The sequence below is a fragment of the Semicossyphus pulcher genome, unplaced genomic scaffold (assembly GCF_022749685.1).
Source record: "Semicossyphus pulcher isolate SPU_LCO1_2020_fin unplaced genomic scaffold, fSemPul1.0.p SCAF_18, whole genome shotgun sequence".
Classification (NCBI taxonomy): domain Eukaryota; kingdom Metazoa; phylum Chordata; class Actinopteri; order Labriformes; family Labridae; genus Semicossyphus; species Semicossyphus pulcher.
The window spans coordinates 584,940-612,731 of NW_027211691.1; the positions used below are offsets into that span (position 1 = coordinate 584,940).

The 27,792-nt window shown below is 44.1% G+C and overlaps 1 protein-coding gene across 5 annotated transcripts in view; it reads right to left on the minus strand.

The window, feature by feature from the left end:
* Nucleotides 1-1,490: 1,490 nt before the first annotated feature.
* The window catches only part of ntng1a (netrin g1a), a 109,410-nt gene continuing 83,108 nt past the window's right edge, over nucleotides 1,491-27,792 (minus strand). The window contains exons 4-9 of one of the 5 annotated variants that reach the window (XM_069667474.1): nucleotides 20,951-20,977; nucleotides 17,002-17,046; nucleotides 15,913-15,972; nucleotides 14,260-14,427; nucleotides 11,206-11,343; nucleotides 1,491-3,007 (exon numbers count right to left, since the gene is read on the minus strand). In XM_069667474.1, the coding sequence (XP_069523575.1) occupies nucleotides 2,769-3,007; nucleotides 11,206-11,343; nucleotides 14,260-14,427; nucleotides 15,913-15,972; nucleotides 17,002-17,046; nucleotides 20,951-20,977 (677 nt within the window). In that variant the 3' untranslated portion in view covers nucleotides 1,491-2,768. Of the gene's footprint in view, nucleotides 3,008-11,205; nucleotides 11,344-14,259; nucleotides 14,428-15,912; nucleotides 15,973-17,001; nucleotides 17,047-20,950; nucleotides 20,978-24,056; nucleotides 24,060-26,242; nucleotides 26,260-27,792 lie in introns of all 5 variants that reach the window. The other 4 variants (XM_069667475.1, XM_069667478.1, XM_069667476.1 and 1 more) reach the window with 4 other exon arrangements.

Genomic DNA, 27,792 nt, shown 5'->3' on the forward strand with positions numbered 1-27,792 from the left:
GCACGCTGACTGTAAAAAGCCAGCATTAATGGAGCCCCGACACCACGATTCACCATGGCAACGGTACACAAAAAGAGCTCCTCCTACGTCACACCAGCGGAGCTCGAAATCCTCATGCGGACGTTCAGCGAATACGAGCATGTTTTTAGAAAAATAAAGTAACACGGCTGCAGCTGCAAAAGAGAGAGAAGCGGCGTGGGAAGAAACTGCTGCTCGAGTAAATTTGCAAGTTTGAACTGGTCTATTTATTTAATACTTAATCACGACCGGAAGCTAAAATTTATATTAATTTAGGAGTAATCCAGCGGGAGAAAAACGTAAATGGAAGCACTTCATCATATTTTCAATATTAAACAGATTAAATATCATTCAGTGGCTGTTTTAATGAGCATCAGCTTTATCCCTAACATGATGCTGACTTCACAAACATTATAATTCATGTTGATTAAACTGAATGTGTTAGTTTAAAAAAAAAAAATCCAATAACTTACGGCGTCTTATTTGAGCGCTCTCGGCAGTGGTGGTGGAAAATCTAAAAATGATGACTTTGACACAGATTTGTCTTTTGATTTTTTTATCATAATTATAAAAGACTTTTGCAAAGCGGTCAGAGCAGCACAGAGACGCAACGTTTCTTCTTTTAATTCGGTAACCGCTCAAACACACGCGTGAGACGGGCTGAATGAACGAGGAAGTCGAATGAGGGTTTTATATTCTAGAGGGAGGAGACGGAGCGAAACTCTGAGTTTCCTGAAGAAAACCTGCTCACGACCAGGTGAGGTTCACAGAGTCTGTTACTACGGTAACTGACCGAGAGCTTAAGTTACCTCTCTCTGTGAAACAGGCTAGAGTTACCCCTCTTTCTCTGGTTTGAGTTACCTCCCTTTGTGAAACGGAAAACTCAGAGTTTCCCTCATTTCAGGGTTAACAGACTCAGAGTTTTCAATAAACCTGCTTTGTGAAACGGACCCCTGCTCGTTGTGTCTTCAGGTAACTTTGGTCATGATTCGGTGCTTTACAAACAGAATGTGATTGATGATTGATTGACAGAATATGTTGTTGTTGTTTGTATTTATGTTTTCTGAACTCTGTTTAATTTCTGTGTTTGTTTGTCTGAAGACGTTTGCTTTAAACAGCCTCATTATTTCATCTAAAAACAGTCGTGTGAGAGAAGAGCTGCGTTTAAACTTCATTAAAGCAGAGTTTATTAATTATTCATTTATAATGGGAAACTTTATTTTCTCTATAATTGTTCGCTGCCTGTAGACACATTTTATGTTTCTGAATTCTTAATTGGAAAAGAACCGAACTGAAACTTCACTGTAATTAAAATTACAAACTTCTTTATTGGAGAGTTTTTAGGAAACTAAGAGAGTGTTTGTCCCGCAGAGTAAAGCAGAGTTAAGTGTGACATTAATATAAGACTGAACTTACCTGCCATCAACACACGATGAACACAGTTTAACTTTTAAACTTTTATTCACTTAAATTCTCAAGTGTTAAAGCAGAACAAAACATTTATAATGTCCTTTGGTGGGATTTATTACACTTTATAATACTGTATATGTAAACTGATATTCTTTGATGCCAGCACGTTGCCAATACAAAGGAAAATCAACTGCACAACTAAAAGTAATCAACAAATAAAATAAGAGAAAGAAAAGGAACAGAAAGTAAACAGAGTTCTGCATGTTGAAGTCTTGAATACATTAAAGGTCGCCTGTTTTCTATCACAGTTCTCAAAGATACAAAAGGACTACATGACTCTTTTTTTGTTCGCTCGGTCGAGAAAAGAACTTGCAAATACACCGATGGTTTCTACGCTTCTCGTCTGCTCGGGTGAAACGATCCTCGGACCATGACGGCGGGGAGCGTGTTTGGTCTAAGATAGAAAAAGAATCAGACGCATTTATTGGAGGAACTTTCTGGAAGAGGAGAGGAAGGGGGCGGGGCTTCTTACACATGTGCATCACTAACATCGGACAAAAGAATCTTTCAACCAACGAGGGTTTACAGAGTAACGTTCACGAAAGCACAGGTCAGTGGCAGCATGGCGGGGGAGGGCGGGGGGTGAACAGGGGGGAGGATGAAGAGGAGAGACAGAAAGCCGGAGAGGGGGCGACGTGGGGGGGTTCTGTGTCACAAAGAGGCAGTCCGACAGATTTCCTTCTATCCACAAAGCACTGACAGCAAAGAACACTTCCTGTTTCCTCCACTTCCTGTTTGTGTTCAGTTTCAGAGGAGAGTCTGCGACAGTCAGGGGGTTGGGGGGGGGGACACTTTCTATTAGATGCTTTTCAGCGTCAGTCCAGCCATCTTTAACTCGCAGAAGCGTCCCGGGGGGGCGGCGAGCGCTGATTGGTCGCAGCTTTAGATGCCGTGGCGATAAGAGAGGAAGTGAACGAGTCCGTCATCGTCAGTTCTCCCTCCTCAGAGTGGGCGGAGCTCACTACCAGGTATGGCTTAGAGGGGGAGGGGAGCCTTTCTTAATCTTATTAAGCTCTTTTTTATAATATCTGTCATTTTTAGAAGTATATGTTTTCATTTGTATATATTCTTTAAATTAAATAAAGTTTTTGCACTCTTCGTCTGCACATTCCCTTATCGTCAGCGAGTGTCTGTAGAGTCTGGCGGCGGAGAAGCTCGGCACAGTTCAGTCCACAAAGCTCATGTTCTTGTTTAATGGTTGGTTATTTTGAAAGGGGGGGTGGGGAGGTAAAGGTGGAGGCGGCGGGGGGGTTCATCACTCCCACCAGGTCAGGGTCTCTTTAGCAGGAGGCCGCTCTCAGCAGCACCGAGCCCAGCAGCAGCAGCAGCAGCCGGGGGGAGGATGGAGGCATCAGGGGGGCCTGGCCCGAGCCTGGGCCCCCGCAGCCCCCCAGCTCCGACTCGCAGCGGGACTTCTCACACAGCAGGCCCGTGTAGGAGGAGGGACAAGAGCAGCGGACGTTGTTGACGCACACTCCGCCATTTTGGCAGCGCAGCAGCTCGTTGTCACACACCCGGGCTGCGGGGGGGCAGAGAGGAGAGAGAGGGAGGTGAGAACCAGACATGAGAGGGAGTTTAAGGTGACACTTTACTTGAATGTTTCTCTGAAGCATGAACATGAGCACTCATCAGATTTGATCAGATTCAAATTAATTACATGTAATTTAATGATCTGCCTTATTAAGATGAAATGATCCCTGTGGGGAGGTTAGAGACGCTCGCTTGTTTCCTTCAAGTAAAGTGTAACCACATATGTTCCACATTTGTTCATTTTCTTACCACCTACTGGATGAAAGGATCAACACCACTGTCATACCAGTTCTCCTCCCTAACCCAGCGCTTGAAAACATGACAATGTTGGTCCCCTGTAGTGTCACTTTGTGGCAGGCAGGGCTCCACGGTCCGATCAGACCTTAGGACACCGCTCTGTCTTGCTTATCAACACGTGGTGGTTAACGTTTCTTATCAACACGTGGTTAACGTTTCTTATTAACACGTGGTTAACGTTTCTTATCAACACGTGGTTAACGTTTCTTATTAACACGTGGTTAACGTTTCTCATTAACACGTGGTGGTTAACGTTTCTTACTAACACATGGTTAACGTTTCTTATTAACACGTGGTTAACGTTTCTTACTAACACATGGTTAACATTTCTCATTAACACGTGGTTAACGTTTCTTATTAACACGTGGTGGTTAACGTTTCTTATTAACACATGGTTAATGTTTGTCATTAACACGTGGTTAACGTTTCTTATTAACACGTGGTGGTTAACGTTTCTTATTAACACGTGGTGGTTAACGTTTCTTAATAACACGTGGTTAATGTTTGTCATTAACACGTGGTTAACGTTTCTTATTAACACGTGGTGGTTAACGTTTCTTATTAACACATGGTTAATGTTTGTCATTAACACGTGGTTAACGTTTCTTATTAACACGTGGTGGTTAACGTTTCTTATTAACACGTGGTGGTTAACGTTTCTTAATAACACGTGGTTAACGTTTCTTATTAACACGTGGTGGTTAACGTTTCTTATTAACACGTGGTGGTTAACGTTTCTTATCAACACGTGGTGGTTAACGTTTCTTATTAACAAGTGGTTAACGTTTCTTATTAACACGTTTCTTATATGGTTACGTAACCATTGCATGTACTTACGTTACTATCATACGTACATTATTTGGCTAACTAAACCATTATGTACCTTACATAACTAACCTCTGTACGTTTTATGCTAATGTCACTATACCGTACATAACTAACATGCTTATTTTAAATGGCTAACGTAACTACTGTTTGTATCTTATGTAAGTAACGTATATGTTTCGTTAATGTACGTTACAGAGCTTAAAGAAATCATTAATATCCACTATGTTCGTACAGAAGTGTGAGCCACGTCTTGGATCAAGGTCTGGTGTTTGTTGGCTCCATAAAGGACACTAGAAGGGGACCTTCAGAGTCATATTTTGAAGCGATGGGACGCTGAACAAGCTGCTGTATCTGACGTGGTAAAAGAACAGCCTGTAAATATGGAGCTCGAGGCAGCAGGTGGTTAGCTACTCTTAGCTCGTATCTAAAATCCTAAATGTGACTGAATTTCTGTTTTCCAGGATGTTTTGAGCCAGACTGCTTTTGGCTCAGGTCAGTGACTTCTCTCTGACTTGACCGGTAATTTCTCCCAGCAGAAGAAAGTTCACAAAAAGGTACTTAAACTACATTTCATGATGATCAAGTGGAATCAAAGCTCCTAAAAGTGTTTCCTAAAAATGCTGATTCAATATTTCTTTATGCAAAAATACTCTGATTCATGACGTAATTAAAATGTATTATTTTAGACACACACTGTGCAGTGCATTCTTCACGTTACTAACGCAGCACATACACAGCTTAATTAACGATCTTAAAACGACCGTGTGTAGAATTTGAAAAAACGTGTACCATAGCGCCCCCAGTGGTGATAACAGAAACTACATCTATATTCACAGTGACTGACATTTTGCCATCAGAAAACACACATACAGTTATAGTTATATTGGCACACCTTCCTTATTTAAATGTATTCACTTTCTCGGTGCAGATTGTCCCTCGTGTTCATCTATAACATCTATAAATGTACACTTACATAAATTAACATGCAGCTGAACATGATGGCACATTTGAAGGTAATAAAAAAGAAGACATTTGTACCCAAACCCGTCTTTTAACCTCTCCAGCTCATTTCTAATGTAAACGTAATATTTCTGTTTGTGTCGGAGCACATTCCCTTTTAATCACTTCCATTTCCTCACTCAGAGTTAATTAAAGCTCCGTCCCACCAGCTCTGCGACGGCACAGTTTCCCTTAAACAGCTCTGACTTTAGACAAACGGAACGTCAGGTGAAAATTGGAGTATATTTAGAGCCGGGACAGCGAGGCCACTGCATTCCCAGCAGAGCCAAGCTGTCAAGCAAGCTGGAGGCAAACAAAGCAGCGGCACAAACTAATAAACCAACAGAGACGAATAAACAGCGATAAACACAGAGGCCACTTCTGCCCGTTTCAGTCCTTTACGGGAGCTGAAAACAATGTGGTGAGCAATCTATGAAGTCTATGGGACATAAATATCACAATAACAAATATCAGGCTCTCTCCTAATACTCAGGATTGGATGCATGCTGTCTCAGAGGAATAGCCAAACAGAGCTTTGATGGAGGCTGGTTAAGAAACATTGACTCTGCGGCTCCTATTTGTGCCTCGTCTCTTTTTGTCGGAGAAAACGGAGCTGCTGTTTGGCTCGCTAACTTCTGCTTCAGGCCACAGCTCAACAATTACCATTCACAACCTGCTCCAAATAAGACATACAAACTCTGTCTTTGGCTTTTTCCCTCCAACTGACGCGTCAATTTCACGACTGTTTCAAACAATCAGCACAAACTGAAGTCATGAGTCGATAAATAAAGCTACGGGCGCAGCTGGAAAACACAGCTTCTGTCTGAAGGAGCTTTCGTTCTCTCGGGTTTCTCTTCACGATGAGGCAGATGAACAAGAAGAGCATCAGGTGTGTTCATTAAAGAATGGTGTTTTCCCCGAGAGGCCTCGATATGATCAGACACTCCTTTAATTAGACAGTGACCTTTAATGAGAACATAAAACATGTCAAGTATTCTGGGGAAAGTCTCTCTGTTCTTTAAATGTCTTATGAAAATATATTCAGATATTATGAGCACGATATCAGCTCATGTGTGTGTGCATCCTCTCAAAGTAAAACCAGCCAAAGGTTAATAATGGGGGTGTTTCAAGGGTTTAAAGGAAGCTATGCTAGAGCTATGGCAGTCTGCGATCTCTGAGACGTATGTGAAATAACAACGATCTCTTACAACACATCAGGTGCCTCCATCATGGAACCTGAAGCAAAGTGCATCAGGCACTGAAACTACATGGTTAGGTTTGGGCGAGGATCATGGTATTGTGCTCTCCATCAGCACTGTTTCCATGGCGATGATATAAAACCAGCATCATGTGGTGACAGGTGAAGCTTTCATCTCGACTGTAACCTCTTTACAGTGAACACTGTGTGTAGGTCACACAGGTAACCTACAGGTGTTAACCTCCTTGAATAAACAGAGTCTGAATTCACCTGTTGCTACCTTCAGCAGCCAACAGACACGAGCATCTGTTCCCCTGCTCATTGTCCTGCTCACCTGTGTTTCCCAGGTCAGGTCAGAGTGAGCTTCCCTGGGTCAAAAGATTTAAAGTAACAATCTCAAAGATTTAAACTTTTGTGCTCTTGATGCCCCCCGCTGGCGATCATCGGTAATCTGAGAGCGCTCTTCCCAGATAACCAGACGTTTGTTTCTTCTTCTTTGGATTTTCACTTCTTGTTGAAGTTGTATCTGTAGTCATCCATCTTTTCTTTGTTTGTTCAGCCATAGTAGATTACTGTTTACTCGCAACACTTGCAGAGAGCGGAAACGCAGCCGCTTAGCTCCGCCTACCCTCTCTGGCAGACCAACCACTGCTGGCTGATGGAAAACGCGTCACTAACTGGGCGCCGCCACAGACACCCAGCCCATAATAATACTATATACTGCAGATGCAAAGGCTTTCATCAGTGGGCCATAGGCTCAGTCAGCATGTGTTACCTCATTCAGAGAGAGCGAGAGACTTACAGACATTTATTTACATGGAAAAGTTTGAGATTGTTACTTTAAATCCCAGAAATCTTATCGTCATGTTGCATTGCTTTTAACCAGCCTGTTGAATCTGTGTGTCAGATTGTTCAGTGAAAGATCTTTGAACCTGTAAACTCCTCTGAGCTGATCACACTGGCTTTCTTACCTTCAGAGGATCTCTCCACAGCGGCTGAACATTTCATTCCAACTGCTTTCAAACGAATACGAATCATTTTGTTTGGCTAATTTAAAGCATAAAAAGAGCCCTTACTATTTAAACAAGACCCTGGGAAACAAAGGGACTGCAGTGTCATACATGTGCAGAATATTAGTGAGTTTGAATTTAGCGCAGTTGGTGCAAAATAAATAAAGCTAAACAGAAGCTATGTTGGACAGCTAACAGCTAACTGATATGATTCTCTTTAGCCTGACAGAACGCAGACTGAGCCCAAACACGGAGGCGTGACTCGGGCGAGTGTTTCTGCAGAAGTCATTTTCTGACATAAAGAGTGAAAGCAGATCCTGTTGGCTCGATGTGTATTCAGTTTGAAACTTGTCACTATGATGAATTTTATTTCTAAAGTGGAGCAGGAGTTTAAAATGAATTCTGCGTGATGCTCATCTCTGCATAACAAGTTCAGTGGACTTCAAAGGAGGGTTCAGGTGTAATGGTCGACCCCTGCAGGCAGAGCGCCTCATTGGCTGCCAATTAAAGCCGTGCTAATGTCCAAAATGAGACAGAGGAATTGATTTTTAAAAAGGACATCAATAACAAGTTTTAAATATATAAAGCAGGGTCAGAGAGATTAAAGGTACTGAGAAAACCTGAGGGCAAATGAAGTAACAGCAGGGCATTATGGGTAATGAATGGATCATTGTTTGGTGCTTGTTCCAGGGGAGAGCTGTAGCTGTAACAGCTCTGCTTGTTTTTAACACATTAAACATGAGTGAAGCTTTGAATTAAAAGCCTGAAGCTCATTTGTGGCAGGATGAATTATTCTCCGCACCTTCATCTCTTTGTAAGCGTTTCTCTGCGTGTCAACAGAACCGGCGCAGGCAGCGGATGACGAGATTTGTAGCGTTTGCTTTTGATATGAGTGATAATATTTAGAGAGGGGAGCGATGAACTAGGTGTGCCTGTCTGGGACTGTGATGTGTTTGACGAGAGATTTCACTTTTAATTGCATTCTTCAGTCTGCATGCAGATCGAGTCTCGTCCACACACATGAATACTGCAGCGGCGGGGAGCAGGGGAAGGTCAAGGAAAGTTTGGAAACTATCTGAGCGGAGGAATTACTCAACGTTAGTAGCTCCTCGGGCGGACATTATTTCAGGTGTTTCCCATTTTAATCTCTCTGTGGAGAACTTTTAGTGCAGCCGATGTGAGAACACATTCAGCTTGAAACAGTTTTACACTCAGGATCCATTTGTTGTTGAAACTGTCTTTTTTCAGTTCTTGTCAGAGCATGAAGGATTTCTTTCAGCCGCTGAAACATCAACAACGTTACACGGAGAAGTCCAGAGTTAGAAACCCAGCGCTCTCTGCTGCCGGACCAATTATAACACCAAAACATCGCCCGTCTCTTTCTGACCTTGGCCATCACTTTCCCTGTCTCTGCACCACTCACTATAACAATGAGGCTGAGGCTGAGGACCCGGAGTCGGTCGAGGCTCTGCACTTTTCTATTTCAGCTGTCATTGTCTGTAAACTCGAACTCTTGCACGTGACTGTAAACGGCCTCAGAATGACCCTTCACAGAATTCATACAAACTGACCCTGTGTTTAAAAATTGTTAAAATACTGAATGAAGAATTCATTCACATTCAGTGTCAGGGTTAACCTCCCCTCCTCCTCCTGAGCTGTGTCTGATGAACTCTCCTGCTGCTTCCAGCTCCTTCAGGCTGACCAGTGCCCAGTGTGCTGAGCTGTTAGCTCGGATCGGTACCAGGATTTCTCTGATGGACACCAACTACCGGTGTCCTGTTTCAGCTGTGGAGCACCTGTCCATCTGTCTCTGCTGAGTGGCAGTTTCACTGTATCTATCAAGTCACAGGTGGGCTGAGATCTGTCTCACTACAGCGCTATGAAGCCACAACAAACAGATGTTACTGAGATTTAATGACGATAAACAGGCTGAGAGGATGCTGAGAGAACTACATCAGGAGGCAGGGTTGTAAAGAGGCTGAGGTCATGCTCTGTCAGGTCTGTCTGCATGACGACAAGAGCACTACTTAAAATGACTGTTTTTTGAATGGGGTTTGGTCTGACCGTTTGTTGTGCGATGCTAACATATAAATAGTTCCCACAGAAACATTTGTTTGTTGTTCTAACCACAGATTCGTTTAATCTGTCAAAATAAAACCACTGATCCTGCTCTCTGTCTCTGTTTGTGACTTTCATCTGTTTCACTTGTTTTCACTTTATTCAACACTTTCAGTGAAACTTGTCAACATTTGTGCTGTCGCACGCTCAGCATTGTCCCTGTCCACAGAGTAAAGACACAGTTTGTGTTCTCTATGAACATACAGACCACATGCCTTCAGCCTGCACTCTGTAGACACAGGAGAGCAGGCCCACACTGTGTATTCACACAATACACACTGAATACATTATTTAAAACAGTGCATTTTAATTAACACCCATCTGTGTCAGGGACTTCTAAAATAACCTGATTATTCATTTGACACTGAATAAGAATCACAATGCACCTCACAATAAAGCTCGTTGAACAGTTGGCACAGACTGAGTCCTTATCTGAGGACGGAGCAGACAGCTCGCAGACGACATCATGACAGAAATCATCACTGATGTTTTATTTCATCAGGCTGAATGTTTGGATGATCTTTAAAAAGTGTTTCACTATTTAATGAAACTCCTTTTCCATCAAACGTCACTCACATGAGGACCTGAAGACTTTAATGTTCCTTTACTGTGAAGCAGCTGACTGTGTTATTTCTAAGGTACATTTTAGTATTTTATTTTGAAAGATTTACCATGTTTCACATATTTATTAAAGCTGACTTCCCTGTTTAATTTTGAAAGTATAACCAGATTTTCCATATCTAATATTACTAATTTGACTGTTTTATTTTGAAAGTCCAACCGGATGCTGCTACTTTAATCTCAGCTGAAGGTTTCCTGGATCGTCTTATTTCACTGCTGTATGTGACGAGCTGGAGGTGAGCAGCTGTTGCACTGTGACAAACAGTGATGCTAAGACGGTAACTGTTGGTGAGTTGTGCTAATTAGCAGCAGTTATTACCTGTTCTGATAGCTGTGCCGAAGAGCAGTAACTAAATCTACGAGTGCACAGGTGGAAACAACATGCAGCATGAACTGTATTTATTTTCAGTGATGTTTGTTCTTTCTCGAACTGTCATGAGGAGTGATTTGTATCATGGCTGCCTCCTGCAGGTTTGTCACTGAAGTTTGACTGAAAAAAGAAACATGACGAATCGGTGACATTTGAAACAGAATGACTTCACAGGGCATGCTTTGTTAATGACCGGGGGAAATATAAACAGTGGACTGTAATAAATGATCTGGAACTGAAAATGACCTGAATTCTGTGTTAGAAAATGTTAGTGTTGGATGACATTGTCCCGGTGTGGACGGGCGGGGGGGGGGCGATGGCTACTCAAACAGATCGCAGGCAGCCTGTCAAGCCGTCAATATTGACTCAGCTGTGGTTTGTTGGTGTGCGACATGGCTGGATAACCGAGTTACTGAGCAGCATGCATCCTGCCATGCCTCTGATTCCTCTCTATTTGAGCTGTGGGGCACCTGCTGATGTTACATTGTGAACGCAGCCGCAGCAAGTGTGAAAGGCAGGTTCAGATATTAGGTTAGCTCTTGTTATGTGTTTGTAAAGGCAGCTGGGCACATGTGCAGCACATTCCTCCAGCCAAAACTCAGGAATCACAGAGAGAGAGAGAGAGAGAGAGAGAGAGAGAGAGAGAGAGAGAGAGAGAGAGGAAAGACACCAAAGAGAGAGAGAGAGAGAGAGAGCGAGGGGAGGACAGTCGGGAGCTGCGTGGGGAGGGTCGTGGTTCTACTTACATTTGCAGCCAACGTCCCACAAATATCCGGGTAGACACTCCTGACACTTAGGCCCTGTAGTGCCCTCCTTACACACACAAACTCCTGTGCCATTACAGTGACCATTGACTGAGCTGCCAATGGGATTACAATTACACTCTGCAAAAACAAGACACACACACACACAGGCTGGAAACAGGGCGGTGCTTTCACTTCCTGTGAGGACCACATTCCTCTGAATCAATTATCATCTCCACTGTTAACAAGGTGCTTCATTATTCAGAATATGTCATCAGATTTAAAGACTCATACAGAAAGAAATGCTACCATTTCAACTGTAATGGAGACAGAATGAGAACAGAATGAGGCTGATTATAGATGCATGTAATCATTACTGCATATTTGTAATTATTATAACACTTAGCTTATTAGCAAATATGCAAAGCATTATCAGTAGCTTTGATTTAAGATGGACAAAGTGGGCTAATCTGCACATGCTTTACTAATTAATGTCTACATCCTCCATACAGAGAGAGTGACAGAGAGAGAAGGAACGAGCAGACAGGAGGTGTGATGAGCAGGTATCAGATGGATGATGGATCAGAGACAAAGAGTGAACATTCAGAGGGATGGGAGAGCAGTACATTGAAATGGGCATTGTAGTAATATGTTCTTTAAATTATGTGAGTCGTTCTCTGACCCGTCCGTCTTAAACAGCAGAATGCTCACACAAAATATCCTTAAAAAGAAAGTGTAAAAAATAACCTATCAAGTCTCTGGTGTCCTACGCTCAACTGACCTTCCAGCTTTCCGTAGCAACTCGAGCGCTCTGCAGTCAAAGTGACACCTACTCTGACAGCCCCTGACCATCACATCGCACCTTCTGCTGCTGTGCCGGCTGCACGTGGCTGCACTCGAGTGACATCCGCGGGTCAGGCAGGAGGACGGAGGTGACGGCAAGTGACAAACGGGGGGGTCAGTCAGAGAGAGGCAGGGTGACGGCGAGGTAACGCCTCTGTGGCGGTTTTCAGCTGCTGCTCCTGAGGCCACTTCATGTATATGACATATGCACTTGTGTGGCACCTCTGACTGGCGGTGTGACTTCGCTGTGACATTTCTCTCAGAGCTCTTGTTGCTTGTCAGACTCCCCCTCAGGACGCACAAATGCACCTGCCACTGAGTGCTGTGAACTCACACTCCACATGCTACCTAAAGAATCCAATAGGGGACCAAACTTCTGCCTCAGGAACTATATAAAATGCAATTTTCACACATTTTTACTCGTATGAAACAGATGATGCTGTGTATGAATGCCTGCATAAAGGTCATGGACAAAATAACAGAAACACCAGATGAAGATGACCTTTTGACCTTCACGTCTACAGAGGGGGCGCTGTCAGCACCGACGTGAAACTGTACCAATTAGCAGCCTAATCACTCATTTTATGTATCAGTGGTTATTTTGTTAGCTAGATGCTAAGTGACAAGATCTTCATGACTCTTGTGTTTGTAAGCTAAATATGTAGCTAGAGCCAGGAAACTGTTAGCTTAGCCAGCTAGCTTTGTCCTCCTGGTTCGCTGCAACCTCACTACAACAGACTTCAAGAACTAGCTCTGGATAAGCCTTTTACAAGTCTTTATGCCAAGCTAAACTATGCTAAGCTAAGCTATCTTCTGAATAAACTTGATTCACAAAAGTATTTTTCTCATCAAACTCTGAGCAAGAAAGCAAATACGTTTGATCTGGAAATGTCTGCGTCACCAATCAAGGCTGACCTACAGCAAGATGACACAACCATGAAGCATTAGCTCGTTTGTAATTTTTATCGTGCTATTTTCTTTTCATTGTTTTGGTGTTTCCATTAGTTTGAACACTTACTTTATTCTTCTATATCTGACTGCAATCACATCTCTCTAGCTTTAAATCTATGCTCGTCTCACTTCATGCCCCAGCTAGCATTTAGAATCCTCCTGCAGTGTAGCAAATCAACTAGCTAGCAGTAACATAACTAAACACCTTACATCAATTTAAGCCAGCAGCCAAAAACCAACCGACATTAAACACCAATAGCTACAAGCTAGCAGCCCGACACAAACTGTGGAAAACTATATGAAGACAAGCTAGCAGCTAGGAACCAACCGTTACATACTACACCAGTTATTACGAGCTAGCAGCACGTAACCAACCGCAGCATTCTAAATCATCACAAGCTAGTTTTCAAAAACCATATTTAACTAAGTACACCAACTAATACAAGCTAGCAGCTAGAACCAACTGTTATACATTAACGCTTGCAACCATTGCAAGTGTACTTACCAAGTGTAACAGCTAGAAACCGACTGTAGCATACTACAGTAAGACACTAGCTAGCAGCTAGTGACCAAATATAAAACACTACATCAAAATATAACGTTAGCAGCTAGAACCAACTGAAACCCTTTACATCCAAACAAGCTAGAAGCTAAAAACCAGTTAAATACGACAACAATAAATACAAGCTAGTAGCATACCAACTGTGACATGCTACATCAATACAAGCTAGCAGCCAGAAAGCAACAATACAAGCTAACAGCGATAGACGCTAAGAGACACTAACTGTAACTTACTCAGTGAAAACAACTGGGACACTCAAACATAACTGTAAAATACCACAGACACAGACACTAGCAAGCAGCTAGAAACCAACCCTGATGTTCTACTTCAATTCAAGCTTGCAGCTAGAAACCAGCTACAACAAAGCAGTCTGCAGATATTCAGAATGTAAATGACTGAAAGACCCTTATCTATCATTTAGTTTGTATTTAACTTTAGCTGAAAGATTATTGTCCTGCAGAAAAGTCTCATTCAGACAGTAATGAGCGACATCGTTGTGCTGTAGCAGAAGAAGCAAAAGAGGCTGATATGGAGACCACTTAAAAACATGGAGGCAGGAGGGTGTAGTGATGATGAAGCTGTGGGGGTGAATGGTGACACTTTCTCATGGTGACGAGTCAAGGACAGGAGGTGAGGCGAGGAAAGTGTTTGTGTGAAAGCAGGGTGGCAGTGAAAGGGGGCCGGTGGGGGGGGGGACTAACCTATGCACACATTTTCATCGTCCAGTTCTGCAGAGGCATTGCGGTAGAAGCCCAGCTTGCATAGCTGGCAGTGCTGGCCCCTAGTGTTGTGCTTACAGCTCACGCAAATGACGCTGTTTAGCACCTCGATGTAGCTGCATCGGTTGGAGTGGCCGAAGCATTCGCAGTCTTGCAAAGAGAGGGGGAGTGTGAAGGGAAGAGAGCAGGAGAAGAAAGAGAAGGAAAGAAAGAGAGAGACGCGGTGGAAAGTGTTGAAATTGTTGCAGTTTTTGCAAGTGCTGCGACGGGGATGTTAGCAAGAATCTGAGCGAGGCGCCATGGCATGCCAGGTTAGAAATGGAGACTGCGTTATGAAGGAGGAGAAGGATGATGGGGGGGGGGTCACTCATGATTAGTCTGGCATGGGCACAGCCAGAGTTAGAAAAAGACATCACATAAAAAAGCACGGCGTTAGTAAGACTCAGAGAGGTCACATCACTTCAAGCACACCACAACATGAGGCGAGGACGACTCCAAATGACGCACAGCGACACGGTCACAGCGGGAACACCACACAGCGTAAGGCGGGTCACACCATGGATGAAATGGAGCTCTCCACTCAGGGAATGGTGCTGGGAGTTCTGTTGTCTGATTGATCTGTTGGATGGATGAAACTTTAAATGGAGCTTCATATCAAAACCCTCTGTGATGAAATGATCGATGACTTCTCGAAAGTCTTCCAACAAACATCTCTAAAGAGGCTGGACATTTGTTTGTGGAGGCTTCGTACAACCAAACTTCTACTGTCTGTGGGAAGCAGTGTAGGAGATGATGAGTGTCTCCCTGCCTGTGGTGCAGGGTAATGTGGTGCTAAATCAGATATAAGGAGTTGTAGATGAACTGCAGAAGCTCAGGCTGCAGTCTGTGATGCTTCCTGGCAGCCCTGGCCTGAGGGGAGCAGGATGGGAGGGGTGCAGCCCGGCTCGGCTCTCTCTGAGTGAGGATCAGTCCGCCACGCTGAGTGACCACTGACACCATGTGTCACAGCGCAGACAGATGTGACCCTTAAGCCTCGCTGGCAGCCGCTCGGACAGAAAGCCCACTAACAGATCTAGAATAAGGGAGGTTGGTGGACGGGGCTTTGGGCCAAGGGATTGTGGTTATTAAGGATCTGAATTGAGGTCAGGTCTCTCTGTCTTGCTTGGAAATGACGGCGCAGGGAGTCTAGTCCACTCTACCTTTCACCTAAAGCAGGAAGTCGTGTCCGAGTGTAAGTAAGATCTTCTACATTACGGCTCTCAGAAGACGGATACTCTCCCCTGTTCAGAAATAGGCTAAGGTCATAAATCATGCACGCACAGGGAATAAAAAGTCTCCAGTCTTGGAAACACGTTCCCCAAAAATAGCCGAAGTCTCATGCAACCACTTTATTCGCACTGATAAAGATACGATTCAGGGGACTTTTACAGTGTTTAGAAACGATTCCATAGACGAGTGAATCCTCGAGCATCGGTCCAGCACTGAGCTGCAGATATGGACACACAGTGCTCTAGCATTGGGTTAGTGGTGCAGGGGTTAGGGGGCTTACAGTTAAACAGAAACATCAGTTCAGACAGAGAAGGCTTGGGTGTCAACTGGGTGGGGGGGGGGGTGTATGAATACCAGAGCTCCTACCTCGCTTGCTGTTTGCAACGTGGACAGAGGGGGCAGTGGACAACGCAACCTGAGGAGCTACTAGACAAATTAAAGAAGAAAGAAACAAAAAAAAAAAAACATGATATTTCAATTAAACAACCGAACATGTAATGTCAGAGAATCACTGAGCATCATGCTAAGAATAAATGTAGCAGTAAAAAAGAAACAATAATGATGAATGATGGCACTGGGAAATCAGGAGTGACATTGCCAAGTGGAGTTGGCTGCGTGTAGCAGCATCTGTTACAAACGCCTTCGATGGCGAACAATCCTAATATTATGGTCCCTCTTTTATGCCTCATTTCATTAACAAGTGCTTTGTGTAATTCAGGAGCCTGTGTGTATGTTTCCCCAGACACAAACTATCCCCTGACAAACTGCTCTCCAGCTCAGCGGAGGCCAGCCAACAATTTTCACCTTATAAATCTGTGCAGAGGAGCGTGGGTAAGAAGCTGGCTCGCAGTGAACACATCAATCCCTCCATTCCTTTCCGCTCATAAAACAAACAGTGGGAAAAGAAATAATAGGCCCAGCCTCTGCCATTGTGCTGGGCCACATAAGCCCCGACACATACACTGAGTGCGCTCGGCTGCAGTCATGGAAACACAGACGGAGCGGTTGTGTGCTCGATGTCTTAGCGAGGTGGCTGCACATCACATGTGCACGATGGATTAAGCTGAGAGGAGGCTAACATCAATCTGCATAAACACCACCGTGAAGCCTCTGCTGCTTTTCATGCGCTAACATGGAACCGAGCAACCCTGGAAGATCTGCACATAATTCAAATGTTTATGTATAAATGTATGGTGCCCACATCGAGTGTTTGACACCATAATCCACGGCACTGCTGCAACACTTGTGCCGGTCGAATACGCTTCAAATGAGCAAAGGATGGACTAAGGATGTGTTTCTGGTTTATCAGGAAAATAACAAAGATTTGTGGAGGGGAAGAAACCACCCACAAATACTGTTAGCAACCAAAGAGTCTTTGTTTGCTCTCCGTAAAGCCCCCTGGAGGTAAATGTGTGAGAAGAAAAAGATCTGTTGCATGTTCTTACAGATGCCTACCTTCTTTTCGGTTAGCGACACCTAGCGATGACACATTCGGCCGAACTGCGTGCAATTGAGAGAAACCAGGAGTTATTCATGTGCACTTGTGTGATGCACTTTACATATAGTCTCTAGAGGGGGGAGGGGGACTACGTGGTAGTGGACACACACAACTGGAGACACGAACATGTCCAGCATGACTCAAATCTGTAAATCAGGAAACAGCAAATACAATGGGGCAGGGCTGACATGGACGAGCAGAGAGATGCATCCAGAGACCCATTGGAGAGACGTTGTATGTCATTCGTGTGACTTCCATGGGTTTGTGTGTGTGTGTGTGTGTGTGTGTGTGTGTGTGTGTGTGTGTGTGTGTGTTCATGGTGATGGCAATGATGAGTGACAAACTGAAGAGAAAAGATAAAACCCTCTGAAACTTAGTATTTAACTCATGATTTATGCAAGCGGGCGGTAAAGCAAATTAAGAAGTTAGGGGGCATTTTGTTTAATTCATCACATTGACTTTGTAATCAATATCTAATTACAGTGTATTTCTGGTGCAAGAATAACAATGAATAAATAATGGCAGGTGTTGGGACTTGGAATGACGGACTGCTGCGGGTAGCATAACCTCATAATTACATACAAGTCGGTATTTCCGTGTCAGGGAAATACGCTGCGGTTGGAAATGGAGAGGAGTCGAGCGAAGGCGGGATAAGTTTCCTCATCGCGCCCCTTCGTCTCTTCACTTGATCCTTCTGTCCTTTGGCTATTGACTCCATGAATCATGCAATCTCGGCTAATTAATGTCCAGTGGTGCGTTGGCAGGAGGCCTATTACATTAACCATGTGTGAATGGAGAAAATGACGGCTGAATCAATTTAGAGAAGCCTTTTTTTCTTTGATTGCGTTGGAGTAAAATAATGTGTTAGCATGGAGCTTGGCAGGTCTTCACACTAACATTAGCAGTCATTGATTTGAAAAGAAACCTGAACAAAAGGACGATCGTGCACCATCTCCTCTGTCACCCGCTCCTTTCATTATCTTATCTCCTAAAAGTGTTTCACATCATCTCCTGCTGCGGGATTCTGGCTCCGGCGACGACTGCGACATCTCCACAGGGTTTAAGTCACTCGATGAGGGGCTCTTTGAAATGACAGATTAACAAATAAAGAGCTTAAGAAAAAGGGCACACCGCGTCAGCGCTCACACTCAGGTGTTAAATCTTACAAATTGTCAAGTGTCTTGTTTTTTATCAGAGTTTGGATCCTCTTTTCTCCGTCAGACGTTCAGTGAAGCTCGAACACAAAGAAAGGACATTTCATCTGTGACGGAAACACACGAGCACACGCCTCTGTCCGATCTATAACGCCTGATTGGTAAAATAAGATCTCTGATAATCATTCTGTGTTGGTAACTGATTGGATGTAACACACATCTGGGCTCCATTCATTATTTTGTTATGGGGAATATTCAGGTGGTGCGAGCTAAATGAGTGGTGACGGATTTTAATCAATGCCACAGCCGTAATGAAATGCAATCCTGCAGAGCCCGAATTGTTTTTTAAAATATTAATTTCACTTTAATGGTGCGCATTAGGCGATTCTGCCCGGCTTAATAAACTTGAAATAGAATTGAGGAAAGTCAATAAGGAATTCAATTACCTTCAAACAACAACAGGAGAAGTGGAGAGCTTCGTCTTTGCAGCGTCTCCACCCTCAAGGACACGCTAACCTTTATATTTGTCCACTCTGTTCCCTCTTTATTAATAACTCAGACGTTAAATGAGTTTGTGTTTGCTCTGAAGACGTCCTCCTCGCTGTGCTTAGTTTTTACTGTTGTGTCGGCTCTGCTGTGACAGGACAGACACTCGCGAGGACTCTGAATCCCTGCGGGCCGATCAGGATGAGGAGTGAAGACTTTGGTTTGTCAGAGTGTCCTCTCTACATCCCCCAGCCCCCCAAACACACACACGCACACACTCATCAGCATGCGCACTCCCCGTGAAGGATTTGAGGACAGCCTTTGGACATGGTCTGGCCTGGCATTAGGATGGGACTGATGTGAATATGTTTGCATGTGTGTATGAGGAGCATGCACACACACACACACACACACACACACAGAGCGCTCGTCAGGCCGTGCATGGAGACGAAGCATTAGTTCTGAGGTGTGAGGAGGTGGAGGGGGGAGGCGAGCGGAGGGAGATTTAGAGGAGGTGGAGGGGGGAGGTTTGGTGTTCTTGGCCACATGTCCACTTCTGACTCATGACTTAGCATCAGACTCTACAGTGTTCACTTCCTGTGTAAGCTAGCAGCCTAAAGCCTGATTAAAAACCACCTGGGGACAATCTGTGTCTCTCACTGCAGAGTTTTGGGAAACGTGCCCAGAGATCATCTCGGTCCTTAAACGATGAAGGACAGGATAAGTGTGCGTGTGGTGTCCGTGTGTCCCCTGGTGCACGTAGCTTGGCTCTGTTACACGGGCCTTAAGCATTACACTGAAACATAATGAAAAACAGCTCTTTAATTGTGCTTTAAAAAAGCTTTAAAATGTTTAACATGTTGGGAACAGTTTCTGCTGAGAGGTAGTAAGAGACTAATGAGGCGGGGGGGGATACTGCTGGCCTGGCTCTTCTTTAGCCAAAGACTGTAAACATAAAGTGGATGCAGCCACAGTCACATTTGTTTGTGGAGTAACATGCATGGCCTTCAGTTTGACATATTCGCAGGCGCCATCTTTGTTTTTAGGGGCCAAGATGCAAAGGAGTGAGGGGTTAGAAAACAATGACTTATCAGCTAATGCTAGCACCTACTTAGCTAGCCAGGAGTCATTTGCAATGCTCAGAATCTGGGATGCTAATTTTGGCTAGCTACAAACAGGCTGCAGTAACTCCTCAGAGTAGTACAAGCAACCTGGTAGCAACTTGTCAATCACAGGTAGCCCCGCCCTGAGTCCTCCCCTGCTTGACGGTCTGTTTGAGGGTTTCAGGCTGCTTTATGTTGCTCTGAAACACGGTCTCAGGAGCCCACTGTCTATTTTGTTTAAAGACAATCAGCCTTGCAAATAATTTCACACTTACTTACACTTACAATTACTGAGCTCAGCTGGCGCTAGCATTAGCCAATAACTTACCGTTAGCTAACCTTTTGGTCCTTAGCTCCGCCCTCTTGTCCAAAAATTGCGACTGCTAAAACGGCAAACTCAAGGCTTCAAAACAAACGAGTCAACAGACCAATGGACGACAGCGTGGCTCCTCTCCTTCGATACAGTCCATGATTTTACTAAAGTCCTTGTCTCATAATTTAACAGGCCAATTACTGTAACTTACTCGTCGCTCTCTGTGACCCTCAGATGTTCTCACAGGGAGGGGACAGTTTGCTCATCAATGCACCGCCCGGGAACAGAGCATCTTTACCGAGCCGGGCTGTGGATGCACTTTGACTTGTTCAATACAGTCCTTCAGTTCCTGCATCACACCGCCTTCCAGGCAGCCGTAACTGGAGACGTGGCACCTCTCTGCTGCCTCCCCCTCCTGAGGGGCTACTGGTTGACGAAGATAATACCAGCTGAGGTGCTGGCGGCTTATATTAAAATGACCTCCTGTGACTTTACACAGCCGGAGAGGTCCTGGCACTTTAATAAAGTCTAGATGCCATTTATTTATAATGCATGGAGAGAGGAGGGAAAACAAATGACATTCTGCATGCAGAGCCGGGCAAGTGTTGTCTGCTTGAGTCTGGATAAATTAATATGCCCACGTCACGACAGTATAGCCCCCAGCTATTCTCTGTCTGCCCCTCCCAGCAGGAAAGTATCAGTGTGGATGGTGTACCGATGCCTCGTAGTAAGATCGGAATCAGAAATGAACACTTGGCCCCAAAGTTCAGGGATGGATGATGAAGGGTGGCACAATAAGCAAAGCAAAGCATCAAGCATTCATAGAGTCTCTTTGTGTCTGTTTACTTACTAACTGGACCAATGTTATTAGGAATACCTGCAAGAGAGAGAGAGAGAGAGAGGGGGAGAGAGAGAGAGAGAGGGGGAGAGAGAGGACAACTTTTATTAGGCATGAATGGACTTAAAGCAACAACAGAACATTTCTCCTTCAGACTAGAAGTATGTTTTCAGTCCTGCCATCCTCCTTCCCTCTGTGGATTCTTCTTCATGAGCTGAACACACTTGAAAGTCTGACACTGCAGCATCGAATGTCGGCTTTATAACAAACGCTTCCCTGCTGCAGGAGAAAAAAACTCCAGTGTTAGAAGAAGATCACAAAAGTATTGTCAGGTGGTCACTAAACTCAGCCTGATCTGCGTTAACCTGCAGCGACCCTGCTTCCTCTGATGGGGACACTTTCGTGGGCACGTAGAGAAGATACCCTGATGAGTGTAAAAACAAGATGGCCGACTGCTGAATTATTCTACAGCTGACAAAACAGGACGAAACAAGTTGAAACTTGACTATTGATCCTTAATCATAGTTTCATGTACCATGCAATGCTTGACCAATAATATGAGCTTTAGTGAGCGATGCTGTTGATTAGGGAGAAGTCCGTCAGACTTTGTCAGAGCTCGTTCAAAGTGAAGGTGTAACGTGAGTTACAGCTTGGAAAGACTTGCGTGTGATTCACAGGCTACATAGATTTGTAAATCAGGAGGCTTTAGATGATGCGTGGTTTACAGCTCTGCTTTGGCACCACAACGTGAACGCACTGAAATATAATTATTTTATCATTTGTTACTGACTGGAAACTTTGCTGTGTTATACAGAGAAATAATCCCATGGTCCCCTCATGAGGTCATCATTCTTTTTAAATACTACTTCCTGTTCAAAGATAAACAAAGATATCGGGCAGATAGTAAACATCAGGAACAACCTGCTAGCTTGTAATGCTAACCAAGCTAATGGTAGAGACTGACCATCACCACAGATAGAGATGTTCAATACCTTCAACTGATTCCAACATCTGTTTCTGCGATTCAACCAACACCATGTCGATCTCACACCAGTGCAGCACAGGTAAGGGCCTGTGTCCACATACGCCGCTTTTTGCGCTGGCAGTGCCCACTACCTCAATTTCAGAGCGCTTCTCGCTGGCGTTTACTGTTGCTAGGTTACAAAAGTTGTTTGGCGGCACTTCTGTTACCCTGAGTAAGTCTGTAAAATGTCCTCGAATAAAAGCAAATAGTGAGCAAACATAAAGACAATGAAAGGAGGCGTGTCCCGGCCTCAGCAGCAGCTCTACACCTGGAAACTGTACCTTAAAAAAGGATTCATTTCTCCTAAGCCATTGTTGTTGATATCTTAAGTCCCGCCCTATCTTGATTTTGATTGGTCGGTGAGAGAGAAGTGACATTGACAAGCGCAGCAGTGATCCAAAAGTTGAACTATTTTCTACTGAGAGCGCAGCGACAGAAAACTGCTGACGCTGCACTGGTTAGTACAGAAACAGAAGAACATGCTGTCAGTGGAAGCCGGCCCTGATGGTTGAAAACTTCTCTGTGTGTATCGATGTTATATGATTGCCATCATTGTTGCTTGGCCTTTCTGTGGTTCAACAATTACAGAGAATACGGAGGTTGAAAGCCAAGAATCTGTCTGTCAGTCAGAACTGAAAGAACATAATTATTAAATCTAATTAGAAGTAACAGTTTCATTTGAGAACTTTCCCTCGTGTCCACAGAAGATCAGCGAGCTAATCGATGCTGCATCTCAGCCGTCCTAGAGGCCTTTGTGCTGCACGTATCAGAACAACTCTAACTTCTGCCCTGAAGGACAGCTGTGGACGAAAGCTGCTTCTGGTGCTGCTCCATTCTGTTTCTTCTCATAAATCTCCATCAGGTGCATGATGGGAAATAATCTCAACAGGAATCTAGTTGCCGTCTGTAAATAGTGACCCTGCAGGATAGCCAGTCTTTGCAAAATGTTAAAGTGTGTGATGACATGTCTTTAGATGTGGGAGGTGCCAGACTTTGTCTTTGGACATTCTTCTCCTGAATGTTGGCCAATAAAAGACGTCCCTCTGATGGGAAAGAATTGTCTGCTGCATGTTAAGCTTCACGGTTCTCTGCTCTCCTCGGCTCCCTCCATTATTTCTGCTTTGATGTCCCTGCTGTTGGTCGTGCCAGAAAAGGTCACTGCTGTCCTCTTACACAACAACACACCTGAACGTCCGTACATCACTGAACAACAATTCCATCCACACACCACGCTCACAGTCAGAGTAAAATATGTGAGTTATTTTAAAAGTTGCAGACTGCTTTGGGATTCTGCTCACACGCTTGTTTTTAAACTACGTGCTGCCAAAGATTCATAAGACAGAATTCTCATGCACACACATCACGACGTATCAAAGGACATCATAGATGGCAAACTCTGCCTCTGACGCTGGAGGAGGACATGTCTCATCCTGCTGCCTGCCTGTCCGTCCCTCCAACAACAAATCCCCGGTGCCAGACAGCCACTGAGCAGATAATACAGTCCGTCTCATCGCCATGTGACCGGATCTCTGCCACGCCGGGCTGCGGATCTGAGGGGATGGTCTGCTGTCGATCATCTCACCATCTGAACCGAGCACAGACATCTTGTTTGGGTTTTAATTGGGACTCTGAATATGAAGCTCGACAGCAGAGAGCCATCTCTCTCTGACTCCGAGTCTTCACGTGAACGCTGGTGGTTATTTTTGGTCTTTTAGAGGAGTTTGCTTTCAGGACATCGACGCCAGCTCCTCTTTTTCTAATCATCCGTTTGAGCGCAGCCCCCCCTCCTGTTGGCTCGCCCCCCTGCCCTCAATAAGGCAGCCTGCCCACAAAAACAAACAGCCCCCTCACCACGGGAAGAGAGGCATGCTGGGCAAGAGGAGGCACGCGCCCACGTAAACCAGAGAAGAAGAAATGAAATAAAAAGATTGCTTTCTTCCTCTGCAGCTCACATCTCTCCCGTCATCCGCTCACCACCACACCTACGGCGCGGGAAGACGAGGAGGCATCTGTGCAGGTTTTTTGGTGGTGGGGCCTTTCATCTAACGGAGCCGTCACAAAATATCTCCACGTCCAGCTGGGAAACACGAGGACTTCCTGAGAGTGTGCGTGTGTTAGTGTGCGTGGACTTTGATCAGGTCTGTCACTCAGTCACTGCTCCTCTGATCTCTGCCTGCGAGCTGTACTTTAGAGCCGAATGTGTGACCTGTCTGCGAGCAGGGAGGTGCGGCAGGTGATGTGACATGTGGAGGCGGAGCTTAATGGATGTCAACTCTCGAGAGGCCGGGCAGATGCTGACCGGGAGACAGGAAGGACGAGAGCAAGGACACTTACAATCACAGTCGCCTCAATCACAAAGTACAGATTGATTTGGCTGCGTTGGTTCTGAGCTTCATCATATTTGAAATAATATTTAACTGTTGAGAGTTTTAAGGGATGACATCAGTGTGTATATATATATATGTATCTCACCACTCACAGTTATACTTCCAATAAAGACGTAACCAGATCAATGCGTGCGTCTGTGTAACCAGATTAAATTTGTTTTTTAAATGTTGTCAGGTAAAATACCTCCCGGATGATAAACTGGAAATTATAAACGCCACATTTGTATTCATGGACACTTATTTCAGTCAGCACAGGATTCAGGAGTCATTTGGTTTGGTTTGTTTTTGCCTCATCACAAACATAATACATGGACGGACTAACGCTCTCCTACAGTATGAAACCTATACACTTTTTAGCCTGTCGTTTAGCACATGATGACCTGATTGTCCTGGTTCTCACCTCTGTGTCCTGGGCTCTGACAAGTTTCTGTGAAACACCAACATTTATTACGACAGTTATAATAATACATTTAAGATTCTCGTTGTTTTCAGAGCTTAGACAGTCATATATCAGATCCCGTCCAACTCAATGTAAGCACATGCACCACACGTCGACGTTTGTGTGTCAACCAATAAAAACCACATTATCAAAGCCAACGAGCCTCACTCTGATTCTTGCAGGTCTTTGTAAAACAATCTGCAGTATGGAAACGTACTGAAAAGGCTGCATAAATGCTGTTTCCATGTGTTAAAAGGTGAGGTCCCATTGTGGCAGTTTGAAAATAAAGATCAAACAGTTTATCTGTTAGCATCAGGATCCCATCACACTGACTCTACAGCGTCCTCGTATGAAGTGAGCATGAGCAGCCTGAGAACGGGTCAGCAGAAGAAGCCTCCTGCAACCGAATCACTGGACGAAACTGAGCTTTAGTTAAGTGCTGATAAAAACGGTCACAAAGATCTTTCGCTGCAGACTCGTAATGTAACTTTTTTTCCACCTGCATCAAGGAGCCATTGTTTGGAAAAAGTAACGGCATAGTTATCGCTCGCTCTTTATTATTCAAACAGCATGATGTGCAGTGTGAGAACAGAGAGCTACTTACACATGTAGGTTACTGTAAACTCTATTTATGCTCACGCTGCTGAGCCAAACCTGCTTTAAATAAAAGGATCCTCCAGTTACTCACAGAGTCAGAAATGTGAGACTGAGCGTGTTTTATCTCTGTAACAGGAAAAAGAACAGTAGTGCAGAGCTAAAAAGAGCCTGCTTAAGCAGCTGACAGAGCAATAACACACTGACACTATCTCCATCTACTGTGGAAGATTAGCAGGGGAGCCACTACATTAAATGTAGAGGATATAAATATAAAACCAGAGAGAGAGAGAGGGAGTGGGAGAACACTGCTTCTGTTATTGTGGTGGAGACTTTATTTGGTGTGAATCACCAAACTGTAAAAATGAGCAGAGAGAATATTTTTCATAACCGTGTTTACACAGAGAAAATATTCAGTGCTGCACTGTACCGCCTGTCGACTGCATGACGGCTGTTTGCCTTCAGCTACATGTCAAAGGCACATCAGATGTTCTAATGTAATTGTCCTATTTTTAAACCTGAGCCCTATTTTTACATATTCTGGGAACTAAATTACTAATAGGTTGTATTCAGCTTAAGTGTGTGACAACATGACAGAAAGGATCCCTACAGAGATAGACCTTTTTGTTACAGAGGAAGATGATTGTTTTAACCACACACAGACGTTACATCGCTCTCTGCAAACACACCAGACTCCATTGACAAAAACAGTGATTTTGCCTCATATAACAGGAGCTGCTGGTCTACAGCTACCTTGATTGATTTGTGTTATTGTGAGTTAGGAAAACTTTGTGTTAAATCCAAACCAACTATTAAAAACACCAAAGTCGCACAATAACACAAATCTAGGCCTTTTTAACCCAGCGACCCCTGTGTTCTCACAGATAAAATGACTGTTTTTATGAATGGAGTCTGGTGTGTCTGCAGAGAGCGATGTAACGTCTGTGTGTGGTTAAAACAATCCTCTTCCTCTGTAACAAAAAGGTCTATCTCTGTAGGGATCCTTTCTGTCATGTTGTCACACACTTAGAATAACAATCTGAGCCTGTCAGTGGAAACAACAAGAACTTTTAGTGGACGACCTTTGACCCATCAAGGATTATGTTGCAGCCATTACAGCCTGTTTCACTGCTGCAGGATGAACACATCTACTGGAGACAAAATATGGCCCAGGTTCCGAAAATAGCAGAATGATGTGACAAACGAACCAGAGACACCACTGAAAGAGAAGGTGAGGCATGTCACAGTGTGTTTGTTGTAATTACACATAAAGTAGTTGTTTCATACAAATGATTTCATCTCATGATGTTGTAATCGACTCCCTCTATGATGAAAGTCCTTCAGCAGTCAAAGCTCATTTGACAAATTAGACTTTGTCAGTTTGTGGAGTTCAGGCCAAATAAGCTTCTCTTCCAGGTCATGATGTGGAACACGGATGGTCCGTCAGTGCAATTATCCGCTGCTTTATGAACAACCTGTGGGGTTCGAGCAGATGTCCAGGATCCCATGTCGGGTCATTCGATTAATTTACAATCACCGTCATTTCCACTCCCCTTCACCTGCCCGGACCTGCCATTATGGGGCACCGCTGCAATCTAATTCTGTCCTATCGCACAGGAAGAGCATTAGCTCTTGTTGTCGGTGTGCTTCATTGATTTTTATGAGCTGTGCAGGGACAGTGGATGCAAGCTGCTGGATGGTGAACATGATCTCGGATGGGTGTGCGACTCACTGAACACGATCTGTGTGTATGTGGGGTCAGCACGCACCACAGAATGCACATTTAAATGTGGGCTTCAAATACAGTAGAGAGCCACTGCTTCATGTTCAGCTTCACTGGTTCTGTTCCAGTTCTGTTGTCATCCATCCAAAACCATCACTGTAACCTCTCTAATGGATTATCAGAAACCAATAATAGATGTTCCCTCATGGATCTATGGGCTTCAAATCTTTGGCACATGTCCTTTTTCCTCACTGAACAAGATAATCCTTCAGAGAGAGGACATCAAATGTGCCATACAGTTCCTACATTCACCATATTCACATGGCAGCCATCCTCCTCTGACATCCCGCTCAGGGTTGGACACTGAAATGCTTTTTCGAGGTCCAGGTTGCTATAAACTGAAAAATCATTATAATTTTACTACTTCCCAATTGGTCAGCAACTGAAAAGATAAAGTATAGTTAAAATCTGGAAGTTAAAACAACACATTTGTTAACCCATTAGCTACTGTTGGACAACAGCTAACGTTAGCATTCAAGTAATTCCTCCCTAACATCACGGTAGAGGAATTCTTATCCTGTTAAACTATCAAACCAAGCTACTGCTACCTCGGTTACATTAACCTGTTAATACAAATCACAAGCTGATGGTCAAGTTAGGTAGAAATAGGTTGAACGCTAATGGCAT